This window comes from Labrus bergylta, chromosome 20 (assembly GCF_963930695.1).
Source record: "Labrus bergylta chromosome 20, fLabBer1.1, whole genome shotgun sequence".
In the NCBI taxonomy this organism is placed as follows: Eukaryota; Metazoa; Chordata; class Actinopteri; order Labriformes; family Labridae; genus Labrus; species Labrus bergylta.
In genome coordinates, this window is record NC_089214.1 from 15616631 (window position 1) to 15636610 (window position 19980).

General features: G+C 39.5%; 1 protein-coding gene across 1 annotated transcript in view; it reads right to left on the reverse strand.

Moving 5' to 3' along the window:
* Positions 1-870: 870 nt before the first annotated feature.
* The window catches only part of LOC136177181 (potassium voltage-gated channel subfamily H member 2), a 33378-nt gene continuing 14268 nt past the window's right edge, over positions 871-19980 (reverse strand). The window contains exon 2 of the mRNA XM_065948665.1: positions 871-4517. Within this exon, the coding sequence (XP_065804737.1) occupies positions 4267-4517 (251 nt within the window). The 3' untranslated portion in view covers positions 871-4266. The remainder of the gene's footprint in view (positions 4518-19980) is intronic.

Below are 19980 nucleotides of genomic sequence, written 5' to 3' on the forward strand. Positions count from 1 at the left end.
GAGGACTATTCCAATACAAAGTCATGCTAATTTCTTGACCACATGAAGCTGATATTCAAAAGATGCAATGATGCTTACAGTATGTCAAATTTTTATTTTGCATTATTCACATGATTTGCCCTGTCTTGCCAACTTAATATATTTGCTGTTCTATTTAGATATGTTCACTGATTTAGTCACTGATGGTGCTGAAAGTAAAATGTACATCGTTTTCGGTCTAAACACAACTTGAGTGTGTCTCTTTCAAGCAGAAACCTCCGCTGTTGAAAAAGTCAACGCTGAAGTGCACAATCCCGCAGTCCGTTATTAAGTCATTAAGCCAACAGGGGCAGTAGCACTTTGTGCTCCAAAACCTCTTCATGCTGAGTTGGTGTGTGTATGTTTCCTACCAAGGTTTACCTGGAGAGCATGATTGATTAAGCTGGTGAGCAATCAGACTCGGACAATTGAGCGTGAGAGCGAGAGTCGAAATCCATCATCGTGAAGGCTCATGTCTAAGCCTGACACTAGATAAATCGGCTCAGATGAAGCCTGTGTGTGCACATAATGTGTGTGTGCGACCTGTTCATGTGTGTACATTCTTCCTGCATACTGTATGTATGCATGTGTGGGTCATGGCTACACAGCCCCAGTAGTCCAAGTGAAACCCCCACCATCAGCACACTCAACGCTTAGGTTGCTTTTCGAAATACAACGAAGGCTTATTCTATCTTCAAAAAGGCTCGTCAAGGAGGGAGTGAGGGAGGGGAGGAAGGAGGGCAAAGGGGAAAAAGGAGCATAGTGTTTCCTCCTTGTGTGCATTATGGATGAGGCGTGTCCGCTGCATTCGATCAGCAGCCCTCTGATGGCTTGAAGGTGGGTTACCTAAGACTTTGTGTGTGTGTGTGTGTGTGTGTGTGTGTGTGTGTGTGTGTGTGTGTGTGTGTGTGTGTGTGTGTGTGTGTGTGTGTGTGTGCTTGGGAGTGTTTGAAGAAAGAAAGGAGTCCCCGGGGTCAAACTGCCCACACACTAACAGATTATCTTATCCGGGAGTATTTTTTATTCATTCACTTTTTTTTTTTACTGAGTTGAAATGTATGAAGCTTTACCTTGAGACACAATGCTTTGTTAAAGTCCTCAGGATTTTTACTGCATTCAAAAGTTGGAGGTGGCCAACCCCGTCTAGTTTTGTACCTCCACCGGTCCTTGTCAAAGTCTGATGGCAGTTTTCATGAAGAGCGCGGTTTTACCAATCCAGCACCTGGTGAATTTGTCATTTGTAACTGCAATTATGGCGGTACTGTATTGTAATCAATCCTGTGCACCAGAAAATGCTCTGCCAAAATACCAAAAGAGAAAGAAAAGTGAAAGGAGAAGACAATGATTAACGTTTTCTGTGAGTGCGTTAGTGTTGTTTTTTTTTTGCTACGCTGCTGTACAGGCATGCCTAAAACATACGTGTCAGAAAATTATAAACTGCAGAACTCATGACTGCAGGAAAAAATATAGAAAGTGAATAATGTTCAAATCTGGCTACTTTATAATTCTGTAAGGTGACGCAGTACACTTCTCTCTGTGTCTGTCATAGTCATAATCATACTACATGTGAATGCTTACACTTTAAATCTTCTAGGAGGTAAAATGTATTATTTACGTTAACTCATTTTCCTTTTTAAGAAATAAAGGGAGGGGAACAATTGCCAAATTGGTGCACAACAAGAGACCAGAATACAATAATTATAGTGTTTGATTCTTAACATGTCCAGGGGGGAAACAGCCCCTCCAGGCTAAATTTATTTCTACAAATCTTTGCTCCACCACCTTCCTCATTTTGAGCCAGGATGAACCCTGATCTTCATACAATATATTATCCATGTTTACATGCACTTGACCTAAGTTTAATCATGGAAACACTATCCTCTACATAAAGAGGATGTGCCCAGTGGAGGAGGAGGAGCACCAAAAGGGACATTTTTTTGTCCATTCACATGAGTGTCCCTTGGTTACTGCATCAACATGAGGTGAGCCTCGCTACAAACTCCATGGCAACATGACAAACACAACTGCCCATTCACAGAGAGGGGAGATGCCTGGTGTGTAGGCTGTAGTGTGCGCTTGTTTATGTACTCTCGTGCATTGTCAGTTGAGCTCGGTCACACTGTAGATAAGAGCTTTTTACACTCTTCAAACCTCTTAACGATTATTTCTAGCTTAGCATGCAGGAGACACAATACTGCTGGGTATCCATGTACTCACTTCTCAAACATTTTGTACCACTCTCAGCTATATGTGAGCTGTTTGGTCTGAATATAAAGTTCATATCCATCAAGATATGAATCGATAAGACACCTAAGCAAGCTCAGTTGAATCGTCATGCACAAGTAAGGAATAAAAGGGTTACTGCAGCAGGTGAAGAGGAATCGAAACGCCTCAGGGCAAAGCTTAGCAGCTATCCAGGAGAAGGAGATAAAATCTGACTCTGCCTTACATAAAAACATACTGGATACACTTTGCATCTTACAAAAGTAGCCAAAAGCACATTTCTATTTAGTTAAAGTAGGTGATATTGTTTGGGGATGAGTGTTGGCTTTGCTATGCTCGGACCCTCACTGACCTCTTCAACCTCATATTGTTCTTTTTTTGTTGATATTTAATCACATTAGTCATTCCTTTGAGTGCGGTCATTTCATGACCCACTTCCCTCTTCAAATTAGAAATGATGGTGCAATAAATTTAAGTTAGTATAGTAATTTGCTCTTTTTTTGATTAGAAGGGACTGGACTATCAGAGCTACTGCAACATGACAATAGCTTTTAATGGTTGCACAAGGCAGACAGCAGAGTCGTGCAGGCATACAAAGTTGCCCTCCAAATTCTTTTAACAATCTATTATCAGCCTTGTGGACTGTTAACTTAGCCAGCGGAAAATAAATGACAACACCTCAGTAGTTCTATATATAGAGTTGTAGTTTTTACAAGATACTGTTTTGTAGGGAATGGCTGGTGTGTGTAAGTCCACATCTCCAGTATAAACAGTGGAAAGTGAAGTGTGCAGGAGGGGTTTGGAATTGGAATAGCCTCAGAAGTTTCACCAAAGAGGAGACAGCTGGCGCCACCCCTCTGTGTGCCTCCTTCTGTCTTTTCCTTGCTTTCTCTCACCATCAACAAAGCTTTTAGATTATGTGAGAAAGAGACTTTCTGACACCGTTTTTCTCTCCTTCCTATTGTTTGCGACCAGATCTCACCCACTGCTTTTTTTCCTCACCCCCCTTGGCTGTGCTGTTTTCCCCACAGCCTCTCATCTTTCACCCTGAGGTTGTTCAAAGACTTTTCCTCCTCTCTTCTTTTTTTCTCTTCTTTCTCTCTCTCTCTCTCCTTCTCTCCTACTGCTGCTCTGGTGTCTGTCTACAGGTGGAAAATGTCCAGCAGATGCTTTGGCTGAAGCCCAGAGAGCTGCTGACTTTATTACCATGGCAGCTCTTTATCACCATGGACGCCGTCTATCAGTGCAGTGACCAGCGTCCTGTTACCTGGTCCAGGTCCAGCTGGCATATGTGCAAACATAAATATGCTCTGACCACTGAGGAGAATTCCCAGAGGGCTTCCCTACTTTCCTACTAAAGTGCCTCTTGAGTTTGATACTTTGCAGTGACTTAACGAAATCTCTGCACAGCCACCAATAGATCTACAATTAATACTATTTGGAAACAGATCAAATGTAACATACTGCATTCTTTGCACTTCCACACTCATCACATCAATAAGACTGGCAGAAAAAAGTTGCAATTTACACAAAATACACCATGGACATATCAGTAAACAGCAGTCAGGTCCCTCTCACATAACAGCTCACACATATGCATGAGCCAACTGTTCTCTGCACACGACACACACACAGCCAGTGAAGCCAACACTGAAATAAGTACGAGTAAAAGTGAAGATTACAAACAACTCAAATTTTTCAAATAAAAGACCTTTTCAATACATACACTAAGTAGTATTTTCTATAGATGCAAACACCCACAAACACAGCAACTACAACATTATACACATCAGTGCTTATATTTTTCTCTTACAGCCTGCATCGCTTGTAACTACATCTTTGTCACTTGTTTTTTACGTGCAACAACACACACACACACACACACACACACACACACACACACGTCCTTTCCATCACTTCCTTCCATAACTGCCTCTCTGCAGTCTGCTCTTTACTGAATCAACGGACATAGAACAGGTGCACACGGCCTCTCTTTCATTCACACATACACCTCTCAAGTCACTCTTAGGAGAAGTGTTTCCTACCGTCTTTGCGGTAAAGGTTGATCTCCACCTTCCTCTCTTCGGACCCCAGCAGGGCCTGGGCCATCTGGGCGATGGCCAGTCGTTTGGTGTCGGGTCCATACAGGAAGTTACACGTACACGGCTTCTGCATGATCTCTGCTCGCGAGTAACCGCACATGTGGCAGAAGCCATCGTTGCAGAAGATGATGGCGCAGTTCTCCACTCTTGCATTGGCTATGACGAACTTACGACCTGTGGATGGAAAGAGAACAAAATGACTTAATCTTTAACAGACCCAGCAACAATAACATCTAATTAAAGAAACAAAAGTCAGGGTGACAAATGAGCAAATTAAATCAATGGGAAAAATGTGAAAAGCCCAAATTTTATACAAGTAGTATTTCAGGAGAAAAGACTTCATATTTGTCAAAACTTGATGTTACTGAATACACCTTGATTAGTTTTAGATGATAAGAATTTTTACAGGCAGAACATAAATGTGACTCTTCCTATATTTATAAAAGGATAATGCAACATAAGTTCAGCCTGGAGGATTTGAGTTGAGAACAAGAGAGTCGCCGATCCAAGTCCTTGTACGGAGTATGAAAGTACCAGGTCACTTCCTGAGTACTGCAGAGCTGCCCCTCGGGCAAGGCACCAAACCCCCAACACCTCTGGCGTGCTCCCAGTGTAGCGGCCCCACTCTGACATCTCTCCATTAATGCATGTCCACAGGTCCTGTTTGTGCATGTGTGTTTCAGTACACATGTATAACATTTGAATTAAAGTATGCAGAATAAAAAATAATTAATTAAATGTTTCCATACCAACAGAACATTTGTTTTTAACAGTTATTAAACTATGATATTTCTAGCGTACCCCCTCAGCACATGTGAATAAGTGTTGTGCAGCTTCTGTCTAAAATGTGTGTCTGTTTTCCTCTTTATAATGTGGGCTTGCATACCATATTGATCCATGTAAAAACATGTGCATTATTACATTGATGTACCCCATTAAGTGTGACTCTGAACACATTGTTCCTGTACTGTGACTGATTTACTTCCATTCAAACTCATAATACATATTAGTTTTAGCACCAACTGCAACACATTTCAAATTATACATAGCAGTGAGACATACATTTCAAAAATAGGTAAAACTGTGCTAGCTGGACAAAACAGACTGACAAGAATTAGGACTCAGAAACAGGCCTGAAATATGGCGAATAAAATAACTTCAAACCTAGACTATATTAGTTTTAAAGACTTAGGAACAGACCTAATGACATTTAAAAATGTTTTTTAAATTAATTTAACACCTAACAAATGTAAATTAATATTTACTGTAGGTCTACGTGTATTCATTCAGCTTGAACCTACAGCAGGATAATTACAAAGCTAGTAATGACTTGCTGTATTAGAATATCAAAGGAGTAATTCGAACTATTAATAATTTTACAATTCAAACTAGCCTTCAGTCATTAGTCACACCTGTGCTTATAATCAAGTCGGCATTACATAAGAATATAAAGAATACAGTTTTTTAGAGTGAAAAAATGTAATATAATGAACATTTTTCATTATTTTTCATTATTTTTCACTAAAGGCAAACACGTATTTAATTTGTATTTTTTATTTTTTACATTCTCATTATAACCCAAAACGTTTATGGAGGCAAACCTTTGCACAAGTTTCATTTCCTTAGACACAGTTAGCAATAAAAGCTACTTCTCTTTCTCAGGTGAAGAAACTCACCTGCGCATTTAATGTAGCAGTTAATGCTAACTTACAAACCGCACCTCTCTGAACCTAACAACGAAATTAAGCTGTAAATTTAAAGAACAAAACTAAATTAAACTTTCACAAAGCTCGTCTCCTTCCCAACCTTGTAGGCTACTTAAAACTAAGAAATGATTACTTAATTATTTCCTGTTTGAAAAATTAATAAATAAAACAGATTTTTTTTTTTTTGGTACCTGCTCGGACATTTCACACCATTTTCAGGTAGGCTACATTCACCTTTCTGCAACCATGCCACCTTCAAAATAAAAGACCTATCTTCAAAATACATTTGAAGTAACACAGTAATGAATTTAAGCAATACAAAATAGAAACAATGCGTTCTTGAGCACCCTACCAGAGTGTGTCAATGTGCTTTTTGACAATATAACCATACTTTCTATAGCCTACTGTCATGTCATGATTTTTACTCTTGATGCACTTGATGCATCATTAATACATGAATAAAAGCTTTTTTGCCCCTGGAGAAATTTGCCTTGCACCAACAGCATGGAAGCATAAACCACAAAAAACATTAAAAAAAAACAAACAAACACAAAGCAGCTCATGAAACGAAACAAAATCATAAAAAATACATCATAAAAACATTGCATGATTACATGAGGAATGGCAATTGGATCAATGAATTGCAGATTGCCAATTGTATATATTATCAGAGCTTGCAGCACAAATTATTGTTCCTTAAGAAATAAAGATGCTGTTGAGCCTTTGAGAGTCGTGCAATCCATTTGTTGTCAATAATTGGGCCCAGGTACTTACACTCTTAGGGGAGAGAGATGAACGTCTTCTAAAATCCATACTCACTGATTATTGTTGTCTTTGGGTTTAGAATCAGTAAATCATCTTAATGCCAGTTGTTAAGGTTTTTTGTGCCAATATCAGAGCAGAGATCAGATCATCTGCAAAACATTCATTGGTGATGTATACAATGTAACCAAAGGTCAGAGGCCACAACCTTATGGTACTCCAGTGTGAGTGATGATTATTGATTATTGATGTTGGCTGTAAAGCTGGGCTATAGCCTACAGTAATATTACTATAACTTCTCTCCTGCAATTGCCTACTTAAGAAAATGTGTCCTCTTTGGTTTAAACACGTAACACGTTTAGAATAGACTGCAGCCGCAAGCAATGCAGCTCTATCCTTCACAAAGCTCTAAAGTGTGTCTCTGTCTCTCTCTAAACCACTTACTGAAGAAGGAGCCATTTGACTCCATGGCCTTAGTCTGCTCAATGTCATTGGGTGATCTCAATGCACTCAGGGAGCTGCAGTTGTTCCTGAGCACACACAGACACTTGCACATAGTACCTTCCCCAGTAAAGTGACTATTTAGTTGCAACACAGAGTGGATAAATAGTTTCCAGATTGTGCAGGGTGAATTGCTTGTGTGTCTTGTGGGAGAACACACAAACAACATAAATGTGTGTAGTTGCATGAGGACTATGTGGACTTGTGATTGTGCTGATGCTTCATGAGGGTGATAAATGGCCTCAACTCAAAGTGCCTTAAGCTTCTTGGGGGGACAGGGGGGGGCAATGTTCCCTGTTACTTTTACTCTGCACTACTTTACTCAGGCCCTACTGTGAGGAAGAGCGCTCTCATAAATAGTCATATGAATGGTTGGAGGGAGAAGAAGGACGGCTCGTGAAAGAAAAGGGTGGGTGAGGCGAGCGACAGCAGGAGGGTTGGATGAGGATGAATAAAGGGATGGAAATGGGATGGTGGGAGAGGAAGTCTTTGGAAGGGGAGAATGACAGAAAACGGGAGATAAAGTGAGTTAAAGGACGCAAAGTGAATGACAAAGAACTGAAAGGGAAGCGAGAGGATGAATGGAGGGAGATTTGATGAAAAAAGATACCAGGGAGTGGGAATGGAGGACAAGTAGTTTGTCAAGGGAATAATCTGACCACATTTCTCAGGAAAAGGTCTGCATGAAGCAAATGGTGTGGAGCTTGAAGAGGAAAATCAGTTACCTTTTATCAGAGTCTTTGTCAGAACATGCTTCATCTGTGGCTGTGAATTCAGTTCATTTGAATTCAAAACACCATACAAAGATCTGTACTTGCAACTGTAAACAGCAGATCAACATCCAGATCAGCAGATACTCACACATAGGATTGAGGCAGTTTCTTCAACTTTGACTCAGGAGAAAAAAATCTGACTTTTAAAATTAAAACGAATCAATGATTTAACATTTATCGTGATAATTATATTGACTGATGTGAAATGTTTTTGTTGTGATATCATTTTAGTCATATCGCCGAGGCCTACATAAAGGTGAGGAACGCTGGATGGAGGGCCCTCTGTACATTTTTGCCTAGGGCCCCAACAGACTCTGGAACCCCCACTGAGTAAAATGTACATCTTATATATATAATGAAGTGGCAAAAACAACACATGGAAATGTTGTGCCATTTCAAAAAGGTTGGGCGACATTGTAAACAGTTTTGTGCATGACAGAAGCTCCAGGATTTCTTCTCAGAGTTGCACTCAGCCTTGTCGATGTCTTTTTTTATTGACTTGGTGGGCTGTGAAACTGAATTGCCCATCTGGGATTTCTAAAGTCTTCTGAACTGAATCGGAAAAATCAGAATCTTTAGGATGCAACAACAATTGCGATCATTCGGATGGTCTCAAAGCACATTTGAAAGACACTAACAAGGCCCATCTCAAACAAGACATTCCCTATTATAATGAGAACAAACTGTATGAGACACACAAAAGTATTCTTCAGTGCACAGATATGGTGGTTCTTTATCAGGAGAGGTTTTTGGCAGCCTTGAATAAAGTACAATCATGACCATAAGACTCTTTTAGGAGACACAAAATAACTTTAATCCAGCCAGAAGATTATTGTTGCAGTAAACAAGCCAGCACACTGTGTCACAAGAACCAGCCTGAAACTTTTGGTAATTTCTGTCCGCTGGCGATAAATCTTCCTCAAGGACTCCGGGCTGTTAAAAGGGAGAAGCGACTTATTGCTGCAGTGAACTCTGAGAGATTTTCTACCTGTAATTGCTTCTTGCACAGTATGACAGACTTCAGAACTTGATCACAAAGTACCTTAAACACAGAGACAGCTTTGGGGAAACTGGATTTAAAGTTGAAACACCATAATGTTTAATCTGTTTGTGATGTACAGAATGTCTCGACAAAAACAATAAGACAGCGGGATGACTCTAAACGTCTTAGGGTATTGATGCTGACACCTTTTAGAGCGACTTCAAATATCAAACCTGTGTATTTCTTTCTTTCTTGATCTTTGAGTTTCGTTTGCTACTTCGGCTGAGTACATTCCTTCAATAAATCCAGAAAGGTGCTGGATGGAGCGGCTGTAACTCAATAGAGGCAAAGATAGGAATTCAATTGACTGATGCCAACGCATCAGTGAGTACCATGAGTACTATACAACACATTTGATGCTGCCATCATAAATCTAAAGGTAGAGAATGGTTGAATAAGATGGATAAGGCTTCGTGTCACCAAAAATCTAACAGCTGACATCTGTCAAAAGCTGTTCAAAAACACATCGGGTTGTAGGATGGGCGATACCCTTCAGGTTTTCATTCTAAACAAAGTGCAGTTCATAAGTTAAATTGATATCTGAGGTGATTGGTGGACACGGGGCCTCACTCCTCATGGCATACACCATTGGTCCCTACAGTAATGCCGCTTGGACACTTAGATGTCCTTACATGTTAAAAGTTGATTTTATTGAAAATGTTTGTGGCTTTATTGCATTGTAAAACACTTTACTTTTCTAGCTCTATGTACGCAATCAGAGTCTGTCATAAACAACAGAAACTGAAATGATAGGTAAATATGCCTTCCATTGCACAAGGGGAATGTGGTAAGATACTTCTCAATGACACAGTCAACGTACTCGGTGAAGGCCTCGCACCAAAGACTTTGCATAAAAATAAAATAAATGAACGCAAGTTAGACAGTGTGCTGGAGTTTTTTGTTGCAATTTTGGACACTTGTCAATATCATAATGTACAGGTGTAGAGAAAGCCTGTATGTTCTGAATCAATAGATTTTGATGTTGTATTTTAAGATGTAAGCCATTCAAGGTAATGTTTGCGAAACCATAAATCGTGCTAATTGTTTTCACAGTCAATTAATACAGTCTTTAAAAAAAGCATTGATAAGGGCTGACCCAATCTGTGTCTTATAACTGAATTTATAGTTACAAACTTAACAGTCTCCATAGGAGGAATTTTAGGAGGGCAGTGAGACGTTTATGCTTCTGATATTTATCGTTTCTTCTTTACCTCGCACGGCTCAGGATGTTTGAACTTTAAATACAAAAATATAATATTATAATATTGATATACCTCTTTATTCCTTCATCCAATTGACTATGTGTACAGGTGTATCTACCTCGAGTAAAGCTTGTTTTGAAGCATCAGCTGAGCACTCCATGATGTAAAAACACTCCCTTTTCAACAATTTCCCAGTTTGGGATCAATAAAGTAATTCTATTCTATTCTCTGCATCTGAATCATTTTGGCAAAAGGTAATGCAAAATGCAAAATTTTCCTTATGATGAATAAATGAATTTAAAAAATCCACACACTGAGGCAATTTCTTGTGTCTTTATTAGACTTGATTATGAAATGACCCCTAAACAGAAATGATCCTTTAACAAGGCAGAGGTTGGAGAGTCTTTATTCGCTGTAAATTATGTCCTGCAGGCAGTCCACAGAGGTGATGCCGCTCTCTTAACCAGTTAGTTATAACTTTTCTTTTTTCTCCTACTGCAGTCTGCAAGACATATCAGCATACTGCACATTTGCACAAAGTCACCCACTGGACAATAACATTTCAGACGTTTGTGTCTGAATTAACATACTTGTGCACAATGTTGATTTTGAGAAACTGTGTCTGCAGTTAATTGTATTTTTGTAACGATTGGAGGCTTCAGCTAAATAGTTTAAAATGTGAACATGTAGGTTATTGCTGTGTTGATTTGTGTGCGTGTATATGTGTGTGTTTGTGACTGAGGGTGTTGTGTCTACGTCCTCAGCAGCAACATTTCTAACAGTGGGGATGAAGGGAAAAGGAGGGAAAGCAGCAAGACACAACACAGTGTGACCCTGTGGTAAAAATACAGTCACAGCGTGTTCCTCGCTGTCTGATGAATGAGAGGTTTCTAATCAGGAGAGCAGTCAAGAAGAGCAGACAAAATACACTCACACAGCACGCTGCTGAGGATCAGCACTTACAGACTGGCCTACATTCATATATAAGCTGAAATAAGTTATTATGAACAATAAAGGCTCATGGAGGCTGCATGCAAATCAGTCTTAGGTCAAAGGGACATTTTAGTATTTGTCAGTGTGTAATATGTTGAATACATCAGAGGGAAAGCGAAAGAGAGAGAGAGTCTGTTCTCATCAGGCAATATGCATGTCTGCGATAAAATGTGGCCGATACAGATAGTCACTTGATAAGCTAATATCGGCCGATACGATTGGCTGGACGATTAATGGGCTCTACTTTAAATGACTCTGGTGCTGATGGAAGGTATTTTACATTGAATTACTCTGCCCATTCAAAAAAAGTCACTCTAATGTTTCAGATAAGGTGGGTAAAGGACATGATGTCATTTAAATTTACATCTTTGTTAAAGTTGTGGTAATATAATTATTTTAGTTCAAGAAAACCTACGTAAAAAGTTGACAGAAAACAAGATAATGATTCCATCATGTTTAGCCATCTGTCCTCCCTTTGCAAATGTCCTGGCTCATCCTATTTGTCCCCTAGAAATGAGACATAATTCCAAAACCATTACGGCAAAAAAAAATGTTTTGGGTGGGCTCCCATTTTTTTAAAGGTTTGCATCATTACTTTTTTTAAAGAAAAAAGCATACATACAAATTAATGCAAAATTACAATTATATAAATAACAATGCCTCCGAAAACCCAAACCACCATACCGCCTACATTGATGTAATTACAAGAAAGAGTAACCTTCCACATCTGGCACATTTGACACATCTCTACATGACATCAATCCATTCAGCAAACCCACCTTTAACCAGAGTTATTCTCTTCACAGAACCCACATTCCTGTCAGCAAAATCAGAACTTTTCCACTTTTTTTCCCAAAACACTCATCAATCAAAGTCATGCTAAAAGAATCAAAACTGACTTTGACCATTTTTCTCACATGAAGCTTACATCAATCAACGCAACACTCCACAATGAAAAACGTCTGAGCCCATTTCTCCCTACGTTAAGCACAAGATGATCACACTCTCTCCTCCCTTCCTTCATAAAACAGACGTATCATCAATCAAAGCTGCACATCCTGGATTCAACAGGCTGCTCTCGCGGGACACATAAACCGCTGGACGGGCCTGTTCAGATATTCATGGAAACAGTGGAGCTTGGTTATGTGGATGCGCTTGATAACCCTGCCCCCGTGAATTAGCGGCAGCAGCCGCCCTCTGAGGCTCATAAAGCTTGATGGGTTTGTCTGGCTGCAATGAGCACTAGGTAATACAAAAGCAGGCATGTGTGTACTGGAGTGTATTGTACATTTAATTCCCCAGCCATTGAGTAAGTGGTTGTCAGGCATTGAAAATGGCAAAAGAACAAAGTAATGTTTTTTTTTCCCCTGAGCTTTGAAACAGCTTGAGTCCTTCGAAGCACACGATAGCCTCAAAGATAATACATGATGAGTGAATGTAGTTATTCTTCAGAGAGGCAAACCAATAGTGAGGGAAATATAAAACAGACTGGAAACAACCATTAAGTCAGTGTAATGTGAACAGGTACACATGTATGGATGCTTAAAAAGCAACAGGAGCGGAGATGGTGTGAAAAGGCAGCTTCTCTGTGTTCAAGCCACAGCTGGACATGAGAAAGAGCTCGCATTATTCCGCCAGTGAGGGGTCAGGTACTGTGTTATTACCCTGCAGGTATTCAGAGAGGAAAATGCTCGGTTTGCAAAATGGAACCAGCAGGAAATGTGTTCATATTAAACAAGGGTAATGGTGGGCAACCATTCACAGCTAGTTAAGTGCATTTCCATTTTGTGTGTAGCACTCTTCTCTCAAAGGTGGTTCATCATGTCACCTCATGGGCACAGATATTAAGCTTTCTCTGACTCCTGTTTGAACTCTATCAGTAACCTCCATGGGACAAAAATGTTATACAATGTGGACAGTTACAAGATATTGTATGGTACTAGAAATGGAAAACAAAGTGTTCAGGTGTAAGGAGGTTCATAGTGTATTTTATAGTAAGCAGTTGAATGAATAAAGATTATATATATGTATTATGAAGTTATCATGTCAGTAAATTAAGACAATTAATAATAATAATAATAATAATTATGCTTATGCAAAATCACACACTTGTAGAGGACACAAAACCTCTCACTATCTCTGATGGTGAGCCAATGAGCCAGCACAGAGTGCTGCAATTCAAAGGTATATATATATATTATAACCTGAACACACCTGAACACACATAAGGCAAATGTGGGGTATTGATAGTTCCATTTAGAATTAGAAAAATACACTTGGTCTTTTCGCTGGTCAGCAGGAAAAAGCAGTACTTTTTGTGACAATCCTTTGATAAAGGGTAAAGTGGGTCAAAAAATGTATTAGCACAGGTCTTTTTTCGGCAAGTCATCATGTTATACATGCATGTTATCTGTCCATAAAGCAATGTAAACACTGTCTAATTACAACACAAACAATGTCCACTGTTCACGTCTCAGTAAATCAACTCTCTCCACCCCCAGGAGTCTCTGTTGCTAGTGACATCACTGACCACATCTTTCTCTCTCCCTGCAATTTTCCGCTAATGAGAGCCTGAGTGGAGGGAGCTGATGGAGAGGCTAATTTAAGAAAAGCGGCTGCCAAGCAGGAAAACTCCATTTAATATTCTTACTCACACAAAAACACAGACACACAAAGATTCACAGATTCATGAGACAGGCACACATCCAAACACACACATATAAGATCTTCAACACACGTACTCGTTCACATAGACCCACCAACGCAGACTGAATAATTCACTAAGTCCAGACCTTGGGGGCTTTGCAGTCTGCGAGTGTGTGTGTGTGTGTGTGTGTGTGTGTGTGTGTGTGTGTGTGTGTGTGTGTGTGTGTGTGTGTGTGTGTGTGTGCGCATGGTTGTGTTTGTATATGTGTGTATTTGCTTGGAATCTCCCTGAGTGCGCTGCGTAGGCGGATAAGGAGGGAAGCCCATGTGTTGCAAGCACAGCTCTGTGCCTGTTAGCTACAGAGACAGAGCGAGCAAGGAAGATTAAGGACAAAGAAAAGAGAGAGATGTCTGGAGATACAAACAGGATGAAAGGATGAAAAAACAAGGAAATGTTGAGAAAAGGGTTGAAAGAAAGAAAGAAGCAAATGGGTGTGATTGGCTGGTTTTCAGGCTGAAGAGGTTTTTTTTTTTTTTTGGGTCTCTACCGCTTTCATACTGTGCAATTGCCATGGAAACTGAAGATTTGACACATGCTAAATTCGCAAACACTGGGAGCTGACACTCACAATCAATTCAGACTAAACATAGGACCCTTTATGTGCTAGACTGTGTCTCATACCACCCAGCCCTTCATTGTTCAAAACATGAGCAATATTTACCCTCAGATTTATGTAATCACAAATCAATAGCAGCATACAGACACACGATCACTACCAACTGTGTGTTTGCATTGACTGAATCTGTTATAGTCTACACCAGCTCTGGCTGTTTAATATCACCATAAAACCCATGTTATGGATGCTATTCATCCTTTAGTTGATTTTAATCACAGTGTAATATCTCTAGTTTAAATCTAGAGGATGAATGAGGGATTTTTTCTTTTTTTTTTTTACTTATTCCCGACTGGAATTCCCTACCTTACCTACATTGCCTTAGGCGGAGGACTTTGGATTGCAAGGTTATTTATTTAAACACTTTGTACGTGGATATTTTGAATTTAATGTATTTTTATTTGATAGGGAAGACATCATTTAGCAGACCATGAAACTGATGTGTTTCACAGAGACTTTATAACTTTTGCTCATTCTTTTTATTTCTCTTTATCGGCTAAACACTGGTGTACACAGAGATTCTCAGTCTGTGTACTGAATACAAAATATACACCAATGACACCGCTTCCAACTTATATAACAAATATCTTTAACCTTTTACACCCTGGTTAATAAGTATTACTATACCAATGGCAGACAACATGTCCTCATACTCACATGTTTGTGCCTGACAAGCATTTGAGGAAAAAAAGTTAAAGGGATACTTCACCCGTTGAAACATGAATCTGTATTGACATTGGGTCATATATGTAGTAGAAATGTGAAATACATTTTGAAGTTGGTGCCTTCTTGGCCGAGAAAAGGCAAAAAGTGTATTTTTGGCTCATGTGGCTGAAAGACACCAAATCCCAGAATGCACAGCACCGCAGGCCACTCCCACTAAGGTCCTCCAGTTCAGAATCAGAAATACTTTTTTCGATCGTTACAGTTTCTCCAAAATATACAGTATAGCAGTAGAAATATAGTAATAAAAACATTTACAGACATATTTACTTCAACACATAAGGCCATCACATGTTCAATCATGTAATGGTACATTGGAGCCACTGTAACTGCTTGCCATTAGTAAAGCGAGATACTAGAGCCCTATAATGACAAATGCACATTTTCCAGATCATTTCAGTACATTCAGGCCATGATATTTTCAGGAACGCAACATTTTCAGGAGGGTGACCAAGAACTGTCTTGTAGCGCTCTCACAATTCAAAGTAGTAGAGGGGCGACTGGGTAGCATGCGGAGGAGGAGGAGGAGTCTTTAATAATGGTGACTGTTTCTGGTTTAATATCACTACAACATGTATAAGGATCTTAACGACACTGACACAACAGTGGGAAATATTCTACAAGGTACTGAGGCAAGCAGTTTAGACTATAAAGCAGAGAAACTCCTCTCAGTGTGAGCGATGATATCAACTTGCTTGCGTTGAATTTGCCTGACTCTTACCCGCTGACTTCTTGCAGATATTTTTTCAGGATGCTGGCAAGAAACAGTCTGCATGAGGTTGGTGTGAATAATTCGGCTGTCTGCACTTACAGAAGCGGCTCACCTGGAAAATGTCGGAAAATTTTCAGGAGTGTTGTGTGACAGCATGTGTGACAGGGGCTTTGGTTTGTGAAACGCCTTAGCCTTGTTCAATGGACCTAATGCCAAACATCACATTAGTCTTCCGATCATCACCTTCAAATTCAAGTGGTTGGTACACTTGCTGTTCCTTGAAAACTCTGAGAGTGTGGCAACTAAAGGGAGTCTCAGAGGGATGCATATGGTGGTCCCCTTGGATTTGGCATAGTCAGAAGTTAGGGCAATATTCCCATTATCTATTTCTTGTACCTACCAGGCCTGAATGCCCACTGGAGACAACTCCAATATACAGCAAGTGGACCTTGACTCAATATCAGTCCGAACTACTCGTACAAGGACAAAATGTGTGCTCATGTTCATATTTGAAACAGTTTGTGATGCAAAAACATTATAATGATAATAATAATAATAATAACTTTATTTATATAGCATCTTTTAAAAACACAGGTTTACAAAGTGCTTTGACAAACAGCAAAAACAAGAACAAAGCAAACTAAACAAAACACAGAAGAACATAAACAACAGCAAGAACATGAGAAATACAAAATACTAAAAAATAATTAAATACAATTCAACAGAAAAGAACCCAAAGTGCACGATTCCCAACAGAGCTGATACCCAACACGAGCTGAGACCAAGAGGACCACAAATTTAAAAAGATGTAAGAAACTAAAAGAGCTAAAAGCAAATAAAAAGATAACAGCAATAAGAAGGTAAGAGCAGAAACATAAATAGAAACAAGTGGTTAAAGGATAAAACTATAATATTAATGAAAATAAAAAGTAAATATAAATATAAAACATAAATAGACAAAGTAAGTAGGAGAAGAAATGACCAAGTTAAAACATAAGAGGAGTTAAGATAAGAGCATAAATAAAGAGCATAAATAAAAGGACAGAAGTAAAAGAAGATAAAAATTGTAAAACCAGTAAGAGAAGACATTAAGAAGACGACATCACATAAAAGCAAGTCTGTAAAAGTTTTATTTTCAGGGGATCCAGAGATGTGACGAGTAGGATTAACACAGTCCATTGAGTCATACTGTGTGAATTGTAAGGGGGTGTTTCCAGCTCAATATTGTTTTTCTGCTAGCAGCCATCAGTGCTTAAAAATACAGTTCTTCTGAGAGAAAGTGATGAGTCAATATTCAAAAGTAAAGCCTTTTGTATAATAATAGTAATATGAGTTCCAATTACACATAAAAAAACAACAACATCTGATATGTGTTAGCAAAAACGCGGCACACATACATTCCCACATTGCCTGCAAGCACATTTCCACTTCTACATGAGCCATGTGTCAATGATAGTGTGAATCATACAGTAAAGTTTCCAGCTGTCAGCTCACACTTTCCTCCTTATTATCCAGTAAGTCAAACTCAAACTCAGTTCCCAGCACTCCAGCACTCCTCGACAAATAAGCTCAGTACATCCAACCTTCATCTGATTTGTTTATCTTTGCAGAAATGTGGCAGTTTTACCCCCGAAATGGTTGCCATAGCACAACATGTCTTTCCAAAATGTACTCGTCCCATTAGAGATGCTGGCTGGACACTCCGTTGGCACCACAGAAGCGTACTGCTGGAAAAGTGCTGATGTCATCAAAGAGAGACAGCTGACAGGAGGATGGGGGGTCCTGTCATGTTTTGACAGTTCCTAGCATTTATTTCAGTCCACTCTGGATTGCATTTTGGAGCAGCTCCTAACAGAAAGAATAAATAATACATTTCCACCAATATGCTTTCATTTATTTACTGAACGAAAAAGCGCTGACAAAAAAAAAATCCCTGCTGGCACACTGTCCTCTGTGACAAAAAACATAGCATGGGAGATACAAAGTACATATTCTGGCAAATAGATGAGGAGAGCCGGAGCTACATTTGGACAAATTCGACAAATACTCCACAGCTTACCTCTCTGGTAGGAAATAATTGGGTTTCAAATAATGGTTTCAAAATAACTGATTTGATATTTGATACGTTCACTCACTTTTTCTTACACTCCCTGTATGTTACAATGTTTAAATGTAACCTTAAGTTTTTTTTTTTTGCAGTGTGAAATTGTCTGTTTGGGTCAGGTTTAAGAACAAAAAACAAGGAAAAAAAAAAAAGAGTAGCTTTGTTTACACAATTGGGCAGCCTTGTTTGCATTTGTAATGTTCTGTTAAATACAGCCATGGTATCTTTACTGTAGTGTACTTTAAACCATTTGAATGTAAATTAAATCATGGCCAGGAACAAATCCCACCTAACAGCGGTCTAAAGGTCCCCTGACTCAAAGCCTTGGTTCGCTACTTGAAAAAGCGTGCAACGTAGTGCTACTTTCCAGAGAGGGTACACAGCACTCCTGTCCCCCAGCAGTCTTTAAGAGTGATAATCCCATAATCACCACAATCCTTAATGGGCTGTTTCGCTCTGAAGTGTCTCAGGCTACAGTGTGTACAGCATCTCCCTATGCCTTAACGAGGTTATGCAGATTTATGCAAATGAGCTCTAATCCCTGGGCGCTGGGGACTCGGGGGTCTTTCAGCCTGTTAGCCAGCCTTTTTTGTTCCTCTGCTCGTAGAGTGGGCAGGGGAGTCATGGTGAATGAGAGAAGGAGTCCGAACAGGTGAGAGGGAGACAAAGGGAGACCAGATGAGAGAGGTGTGATGGAGTTTAAAAGAGCTCAGAGGAGGGGTGGATTTGATGAATGGGAGGACTAGAGAGAAAAGGCAGCTGCCAAGAGATAAAGCGGTGACAAATGGAGGAACAGGCAAAGGGCTTATAGGAGAAGGACAGGCAAGTACAGAGCGCAACCACAACTTTGGATTTCATAAGATAGGGAGGTGATAACAGACTTTCCCCAAAAACTTATGTTATTACAATTTAAGCACTTATTGATCCAAACGCCAATATTTGAAGATGATAAATGAATTTGGATGTGTAAGGTTATAATGAAGACAGTCTGTGTAATATTTCAGAACTTCTGGATTGAAGCAAATTAACTCATCTCTCAAACTCTGTTTGTATGACTAATTATATCCATGCATCGGCTGTAGACATCTGTTTCTTTTTGCTGCAGCACTGTATGAACCAGCTGTTTTATAGCGTAATTCTGCAATGAGGAAGTGCAAAAATCCTGCAGTTTGTCAAGGGTCTTTTTACAGTAGAAATTAACATGTTCACAGCCTGGTAGAAAAAACCAAATAGGTCTGATAAGTTAAAGTCATCAGTGGCACACACTGTACCGGGGGATGATTGTTTTTTAAACGTCTCTGTTTGGATTTTGAAAACGATACGTGTTATCCATAGTAAGGTGCATAGCCGACATGATTGACAGGTGGTGACGATGTAACAGTTTGACAAGAGGCTTAAAACCCGCCTCAGCTTCGGCTCTAAACCTGTAGTTAGGTTGACTGAAAGTTAGGGAGCATGGCGGCTGCTGCTGATGAGCCTCAGGAGCCCCCTGTCGTAACAGACGGCTGACGTCACTCAGACTTAATCCATTAATATTTACAGTCTATGATGAAAACATGTTCTGTCTATTCACTGTCTGCACATTGCTACTGCAGTATAATTTCCGGTCCCATGCCAAAGCACACAAATGTTGCTAAAAACAAATTAGTATATTATATTATATGTATGTATAGTGATTTAAACAAACATGTTTTCAGGACGTCAGGAATCAGCATTGAGTGTGTGTGTGTGTGTGTGTGTGCAAGTGTGTCTTTCTTCTGATCTGTTAGGCTGTGAACAAGTGTCACCCAAGCTATCTT